The 9,513-nt window shown below is 17.1% G+C and overlaps 2 protein-coding genes across 2 annotated transcripts; one reads left to right on the plus strand and one right to left on the minus strand.

The window, feature by feature from the left end:
• Positions 1 to 1,108: 1,108 nt before the first annotated feature.
• Positions 1,109 to 6,056, minus strand: PRSY57_1461800 (hypothetical protein; the record flags this gene model as incomplete). Its single annotated transcript, XM_012910214.2, has 22 exons — positions 1,109 to 1,249; positions 1,430 to 1,483; positions 1,657 to 1,766; positions 1,867 to 1,924; positions 2,026 to 2,211; positions 2,297 to 2,375; positions 2,465 to 2,541; positions 2,640 to 2,737; positions 2,833 to 2,903; positions 3,013 to 3,083; positions 3,187 to 3,402; positions 3,554 to 3,657; positions 3,811 to 3,882; positions 3,964 to 4,173; positions 4,301 to 4,359; positions 4,528 to 4,577; positions 4,756 to 4,929; positions 5,107 to 5,185; positions 5,270 to 5,411; positions 5,553 to 5,685; positions 5,798 to 5,916; positions 6,050 to 6,056. 22 exons carry the CDS (start codon positions 6,054 to 6,056, stop codon positions 1,109 to 1,111), a joined length of 2,310 nt encoding a protein of 769 aa, XP_012765668.2.
• A 925-nt stretch (positions 6,057 to 6,981) lies between these two features.
• On the plus strand, positions 6,982 to 8,739 carry PRSY57_1461900 (putative membrane protein; the record flags this gene model as incomplete). Its single annotated transcript, XM_012910215.2, has 2 exons — positions 6,982 to 8,078; positions 8,265 to 8,739. 2 exons carry the CDS (start codon positions 6,982 to 6,984, stop codon positions 8,737 to 8,739), a joined length of 1,572 nt encoding a protein of 523 aa, XP_012765669.1.
• Between the last annotated feature and the right edge of the window lie 774 nt (positions 8,740 to 9,513).

Raw genomic sequence — 9,513 nt, forward strand, 5'->3', positions numbered from 1 at the left:
TTAAATTATATATATATATATATATAATATTAATATATATAAATATATTTTATTATTATATATAAAATATAATATATGATATATAAAATAATAACTTAGAATCTTGCATATAGAACGTTTCTAAAAAAAAAAAGAACAAAATTGAATTATATATATATTATATATAATAATTTTTTATAATATTTTTAAGTACTATATTATTTTTATATGTATTTTTATTTTTTATCGTATAACAAAGTATTTTATTGTTATGTGATTTATAAAGTATTAAATAAAAAAAAACAAAACAAAGGAAAAGATAACAAAAGAAAAATGTTTCCTATTTTTTTTTTTTTTATTCTATATAAATTTTCAATTAGTTTATTATGTATATTATATATATATATATTTCTCATTTATTTATATATAAGAATAAAATAAATTTCTGATTCATTTTGGAAAAATATACTGATATAAAATAAATGTATAATATTATTAATATAAAATATTTTCTACATATTATTATTTTTATAAATTTTTCTTAAAAGGAATAAAACATTTTAAGAATAATAAAATGAAATTACAATGGTATCCTTTTTTTTTTTTTTTTTTTTTTTTTTTCATACTAATTGTAAAATAATTTATTATATTAATAAAAAGAAATTATATAATTTTTTATACAAATAAAAAAAAAAATAATAATAAAATAATAAATAAATAAATATTTTAGGACATGATATATGCTATTGAAATGGCTTTTTTTTCTTTCTTTTCTTTTTTCAGTGGTATTATTTTAATTTCAATATTAAACAAGGAAAAAGAAATGGAATAAAAATAAGAAAAAATGAATTAAAAAAAAAAAATACAAATATATATATATATATATATATATATATATATATACATAATATTACAAAATAGTTAATTTGTTGTGTCGCCTTTTGCTTTCATAATTTTTTTTTCTTTTCTTGCGATATGATTCTTTTTACGTACATATCCATCATCTTGTATATTAATTTTTTTTGCATATTAATTATTTATAATTATTTATATGAAAATATTATGGCTCTTGATATAAGTATCTACAAAAATATATATATGTATCATTATATGTAGATTTACTTTATATTTAATATATAACCTTAATATTTTGTATCAAAATATTATTTTTATTATAACCCTTTTCTAATTTTTCAATATATCTTATTGTGTGGGGATATATACTATTTCTATTTAAAACATAAATATCTTTTAAATAACCCTTAGATATCTGAAAAAAAGAAAGAAGGGTACAAAATATTCAAATATTAATCATGATGCTCTTACATGTAAATAAATAAATAAATAAATAAAAATATATACATATATATATATATATATATATATATATATATATATATATATATTCATAGTTTCTATAATTATTCATTTTTTTTTTTTTCTTCCTTACTTCAAAAGACTGCTTTTTTAATTCTTCATTAGATGAAAACCAATAAAAATTTAACTATCCAGAAATATAAATAAATAATCGTACATGTATAAATATATATATATATATATATATATATATAAGTAAAGAATACATAATATGGTATCATAATTTTTATAGCAATTTAAAAAATAGTGTTAACGAGAAAAAAATATATATATATATATATATATATATATATATATTACCACATCCTTGGATATTTCGAAAAATACATTATTTTCTGAAAAGATGTTTTGTATCATATTCTCAAAAATATTATTGTATACTGCGATATAATTAAATAATTTTATATCTCCTGTAGTAATTTAAATTTATTCAACAAATATAAGCACATATATATATATATATATATATATATTGGTTATTTAATTTATTAAATTGTTATATGTAATTACTTTTATATATAATAAAATTCTTTAATATCTTCAAAGAAGATGCTTCTTTCCATTTATCCTTGAATATGTAATAAAATAAAAAATTTTTATTTTTCATCTTCTTTTCAACTTATTTTTATTTTCTTTTTTTTATGCTTTTAAATATAAATACACACTTACTGTGGTCATCAATAGATTTAGGACAGCCGTATTAAATCTTTCGTTCAATATATTTATATTTTCATTTAATATGTTGTGAAAATATTTTTTCATAATTTTATATTTGTATAAGTTTCTAAAACATTGATCTAAAACATTTGAAGAAAAGAATGCTTTATGTTCTTCTTCGCTCAATTGTCCATATATCTGAATATAATATATATATATATATATTTATGTTAATATGTTATATATTTCCTTTTTTTATTTTATTTTTTTTCAAATATTGAACCTCCATAAATAGATTACAATAGTGCTCATCTTTATCTACCAATTGATGAGAGTACAAAAAGAATAAATATAACACGTCCCTACAGGGAAAATTAGGAAAATATATGTTAACACATATATATATATATATATATATATATATATTATATTATAATTCTTTTTTCATTACTTATTTTTAGTGCTTTTTAATAATAAAGAACAAACTTGGTATAATTGTTTTACTTCAATGCTGAATTCATTTTGTTTCTAAGAATAGAAGAATATAAGTTTAACATTTTTTCGATATGAATTATATAAAAATTACCTATTCTTTATAATTATATGTATTCTTTAATTTTAATTACTTTATGTTCAGTTATCATGGATATCATATTTGAGCATATAACAAACAGAAATATGTCATAATGTATATTTCTTAATTCTAGCAATTTAAGGAACAATCCTAAAATAAAAGAAGGCAACACAATATTAGTTACTATAAATATATACATGCGTGTATCTCTGTATGTTTATATAATAGTATACATATTTTCTTACCAGATAAATAAACGATTTCATAATAGTTATTCTGTTGACTAAGCATATTCAATATATTTAATGTAAGGAACCTTTAAAATTATATGTATATAAAATAAACAAATTAAATTAGATAAATATATTAATAATTTTTTTTTTTTTTTTTTTTTTTTTCATATATTTATAAAAACATTATATTACATAATATTCTTCTTATTTGTATGCAATCCGATGAATATATAATAAAGATAAATATCTTTAACATCTTTATTCTGTAAAGAAAATTTCATGGTGTATGATAGTATAAGTATTTATATATAAATAATATATCACTCAAATTATATATATATATATATATATATATATATATATTACATATATGAAAGAATTTGGGGAGTTATTTAAAAGAGTTGTTAAAAAAAGATAGAAGAAATGAAAAGACATCATATTTTTAATCATGCTCAAAATATTCATGAAATAATTTATATCGTAATTTATTATCATAATGATTAATTCACAAAAACATGATATATCTTTATTTTCATCGTAATGAAGAAGAAAAAGACTTCTTATTATAATATTACAAAGAATCTATAAAGAGATATTATATATATATATATATATATATATTATAATTATGAAAAATAAGAACCAATTTTAATACATTTTAAAGTTTATTATTACATATAATTTAATAAAATAATATTATCATAAAAAATTTTAATTTATAAATATTAATTACATCATTTGTTGTCATATCATTTATTCTTAGATAGCTCAGCAATTGTTTTATATATTTCATGATGAGATTAAAAATTTCCTTATCACATGAAGGGTTACATAGGACTTGAAAAAAAAAAAAAAAATATATTATATAAATATAAATATATATATGATAATAAATTATTGATATTTTATCCATTATTCTGGTGTATGATTTGATATTTAACATATTTATACCTGGATAAAATAATTTCCATATATGGAAAAATTCATAACCATTTAATGATATAATTATAGATATGTTTTCATTGAAAAGTTGTAAATTATCTAATATGCTTCTTATCAGTTCTAAAATATACATATATATATATATATTTATTTATTTATTTATTTGTTTATTTTTTTTTTTTTTTTGAAAAAATTTAATACCATCTTCTTTTAAGGAACATATGATATAAAACTTTTCATATAAATTATTTATAACTTTTGAATTATTATGTTCTTCATATTTAAAGGTTTTATAAAATTTATTCATTTTATAAATGGAAATAATGAAATCGGATTTATGAAAAGTTTCACATTCATAGTCAGCTATATAATCATTCAATATGTTATATATAATATCAGTTATTTTCTCGTCTAAATTGAAATATATGCAGAGAGAAAAAATAATATATACATATATATATGTATATATGTATATATATATATATATATATTCACATTTGTATACTTATTATATGGTATATAGAATCTTTTATTTAACCTTGGGTATATTTTTGAGGGATTTGTTTGTTTTCTCGTTCATTAAATAACTTTACACTTCTTAATAATTATATATGGAAAAGATATAATAATATGTATCAAATTGCATAATAAATGTTTTAATATTATCTATTTCTAAATCATATTATGTGACTTAATTATATATATATATATATATATATATATATATATATATATATATATAATATATATATGTATGTTTTTTACTTCATTGTTAGGGTTTTTAAATTGTTTTTATCTTTGATAAAGGAATCAAGCTATAATTTATAAATATATATATTAAAAAAAAAAAAAAAAATTATAATAATATATCAAGTCAAAATATATTTATATTTTTCCACATGTGAACATATAATTAATATTCAAACTATTATAACAATATTATAATAATTAACATTTTAAATCTTAGACATGTTTCTAAATATATAACATTACAGTTTTTATATCAGTATAATCAGGATAATCGCTATTATCATTTATTGTGATGATACTACAACTTTTTTCAATATCATTATATAGATAAGTTTCATTTTGATCATTTTTTTTATTCCTTTGTTTGTTCTTGTGTTCTTTTTCTTCTTTTTCTTTTTCTTTCTGAAGAGCAGCATTCTATTATAATTGATATAATAAATATATAAATTATTAAAAAAAAGAAAACAAAAAAAAAAACAAAAAAAAAAAAAAAGAAACGTATTTTTAGGATATAATATATATATATGAATATATGTAGAACAAAAGGAAAAAATAAATACACATAAACATTTCAGTTCCATATATAATCATTACATATTCTTCCTGTTTAATTAATTGGTATGCACTCGTAAGTTTTTTATCTTCATCAACTATATCATGAATATTGCTCTCCCTATAAAGAGTATAAACATAGGTATATATTATATATATATATATTGGATCGTTTTTTCTTTAATTTATAGATGTAAAGGTCTACCTAATTTTCTGAGTTATTGTAGATCTAGCAAATGACGGAATATATTTTTTATTTTCCTCTTCATTTGTGTGGATGCATTCATATTTTTCCTTATCTTCATTGAAATATTCGTATAATTGTATAAAGAGTTTAACAATTTCATCTAAGACAAATAAGAAGAAAAACATAAGAATGGTTTATATTTTAAAGTTTTAAATGTAATACAAAATGAAAAATATAATAAAACATAAAATTCATCCATCCATATATATATATATATATATATATATTATTTTCATTTTACTCTTTTCAGAGTTAATTATAGCTGTTTCGTCATAGTGTATATTCAAATGTGTTAATACTTTTTTTAAGATAATCCAATTTTTTCTTTTTATTTCTTTACTGAAACCATTTTCTAAACTGTTCATATGAATGCTCTAAGAAAGAACATAATGAGAATAATAAATAAATTAACTATTATATCTTATGTATCTTTTCTAATGTATTTATATACATAGACAATAAAAATAAACATAATATATAATATACCTGGGGCATATATATATTCAATATTTCAGCAATAATTATACCATTACTAGCACTTTTAATATTTCTAAGGGAATAGGATATATTTAAATGATGCAACCATTTAATAACTTCCCTTGGTACTATAACAAGCAAAAGGAAAAAAAAAAAAATAAATAAAAAGGTGTATAATATGTATACATATATTTTATATTTTGTAGTTATTTAAAAAAAAACTATATTTGAATATATATATATATAGATTTATATATTTACATTCCATTATTCTCTTTTGTTAAAATATAATCAATTTTTTCTCCAATAATTATATATAGAATAATTAAAATATATGGAAATTTTATTTTATTTATTCTTTCTATGTGTAATATATTTTTACATATTTTGTATTATACGTTGCATATAATGAAATATAAATAAGTTATTTTAACATATATATATTATATCAATATTTATAATATATAGGATCAAATAATTGTAATTATATATGAATATATAAATATGAATTAAAAATGTTTGTCTAAACATATATTCATATTACTAACTAAATAATCAAATACATTATATAATAATAAAAATAATATATATATTATATATATTATAACTTTAATTATTTTCTTTCATATATTCTCCTGTAAAAATAAATATATGATATTATCAAAAATTTTTTGTCTTCTATACATTACACATAAAAGGTAAAGTAATAATATGAAATGATATTTATGAGAATAAGATTAAATGGATTCTTTATGTATATTTTGAATAGTTATTTATTTATTTTACTTATAAAATGAATATACATATATATATATATATATATATATATATATATATATATAATATATATATAACATATTTCTTTTAAATTTCCAAAAAAATAAATCATTTTTTTATTCTTTTATATTGTAGCATAATATATATATGAGGAAATATTATAATACACCATCTATTAATAATATAAAAAATAGATACATATAATAATTATAATTAATAGAGTACTGAATATATATATATATATATATATATTATATATTTTAAAAAATTTGAAGTTATACACTAATAAGTAAAAAAAAAAAAATTATTATATGATTGAAAGTAAACATATATTTATATTATACATTGATTTAGAAAATATTAGATATTATTAATTATATATTAATTCTTATGTTTATTTACTTTTTCGTACAAGCATGTGTTTTTTGTGTAGTCATGAAAAGAAAGGAGGAGTTGAAAATACTGCTATTGGCACGTGGTCTAAAGGTATAAGTTTAATAATATGTTCATCATTATTTTTATTACATTTTGTAAATGATGATGAATTAACATTGTTAAACAAAAAAATAGCAGATGGGGAATATAAAATGATATATTATTTGAGTATATATAATTTAATTGGTGCTTTTTGTTTAATATTTTTTTCTTTATTGGGTCATTTTGTATATAAATCTTGCTTACGTCCTATATATTTGGGATCATTTATTGTGTCTTTATTTTTAATATCATCTGGTGTATATACAACATCAATTAGTAAAAATATTTCATTAAAAATTATTGGTATAATGGATGCTTTAAAATATCATCCTGATTATATGTTATTAAATAAAATAAACACATTGGATTCTATTAACATAAATGAATTATCCTCTGATACTCCTTTAGCAGTAGTAAAATCAAAGAAACCTGCAGAATTAACTAATACTTCGTTTTTTGATGCAACGAAATTGTTAGAAATGATAAAAGATAGACAAACATTCCTTGAAACTAAAAAAGAAATATTATACAAAAGTTTATCAAGAGAAGATTTAATGAAAATGTTTAAGGATATAAAAGTTTCTGATCAAAGTATACAAAAAGATTTGGTACAAAATACTCTTTTAGATTTATATGAAAAAATTAAAAATATACGCCTTAATTTTGACATATATGATAAATTTTATAAATTTATGGAAACTAATTCATCCGCTTTTATAACAAACTCTGAGAAAATAAAAAATTTCACAGACAAATTTCAGAAAATATTTAATCAATATAATAAATCACTCTTTAACACTCTAAAATATGAATTAGTAAAACATGATGATGAAATCATTAAAATTTATTTAGATTCAATAGAAAAAATTAAAAAAGTAAAAGATACCAATAAAAATGCAAAATTAAATAAATATATAGATGATTTAAAAGAAAGAAATATTCTTATCCTATCATCAGTTTTATTATTAATGTCTTTTATATATATCCATAAGGGTGCAACATTAACTACCAAAAGTTCTATGTCAATATCGTTAATGTAATGCAGAAAAAAAATAACATATATATATATATATATATATATATATATATATATATATATATATATATGTATATATGTATGTATTCATATCCTTCCCAATAATTATAATTTATATGTCTACTTTTAATCAATCATCTATATACAAATATAACATTTTATGATACATATATTTTCAATTTTTAGGTATGTTCCTTCTATGTCTTATTTAATTACCCTGGCATGTATTTTCGTTTGCAGTGGTATTTTTTTTTTTTCCATCATTGGTTTAGTGTTATATGTATTTAGTCTAATATTAATATTTTTTTTGATATTCTCACAGTGCTTCTGTAGAAGGCTTTTTAAACTGTTCATGGGATTTATATACACATTTTTATTTTTGTTTTCTATATTGATTGCATATATATTAATTGAAGATTTTAATGAAGGCTCCAAAGTATATAATGAGTACAAAAAGAATGATTACAATGACTTTTATTGGGTCTTATTAAACAAAAGAACTTATGAATATTTCAAAAGTTTTATTTTGTTTTCGTATGGACAAATGTTCTTAGTATGTATAGCCTTGTGTGCATTCATGAATATATATTCTTTATATTGTATATTTTATACATTTCGTTCTATTTGTACTTCAACAGAGCAATTATCTAGTTCTGTCTAATTTCAACTATAATAAATGATTAGGTATATATATATATATATATATATATATATATATATATATATATATGTATATGTATTTATTTATTTATATTAATATATGAAATAATAATTCCTATTTGTTAAATTATGAATATATCAATATTATGCATACATTTTTTTTTGATGAAGCATTTTCAGTCTATAATTCACACATAACATCATATTAATCATGTTATATATAGATACATAAATACATTTATATATTCATTTATTTATTTATTTATTCATTTATTTATTTATTCATTTATTTATTTATTCATTTTGTTTTTCTCATAATGTAGTTTAAAATTTTTCGACATTTTAACAAAAAGTTTATATTTCTTTATATTTTTAATTAATTATTAATACGATTTGTACTTCTTTTTTTATTTTGTATGCATTATTTTTTTTATTTGATTTTTTGTCTTTATTTTTATACTATTAAATAAATTTCTATATTCTCTTACAACATAATTTTATAAAAACAAAATGAACCCTATCAACATAATCATTTAAATATTATTATGAAAAATAATTATTATAATTCAATTATGCAAATTATACATATATATATATATATTTATTTATTTATTTATTTGTGAACATATAACTATAGCATAATAACAACAATACCTTTTAATTATTTATTAATGCTGTTCTATTTTTTTTTTGTTTTGACATATTACATTGCAGACGTTAGTAAAAGTGAATATTTAAATTTATAATAAAATTTTTAATTTTATTGAGTTATTTA

This window comes from Plasmodium reichenowi, chromosome 14 (genome assembly GCF_001601855.1).
Source record: "Plasmodium reichenowi strain SY57 chromosome 14, whole genome shotgun sequence".
NCBI classification, from domain to species: Eukaryota; Apicomplexa; class Aconoidasida; order Haemosporida; family Plasmodiidae; genus Plasmodium; species Plasmodium reichenowi.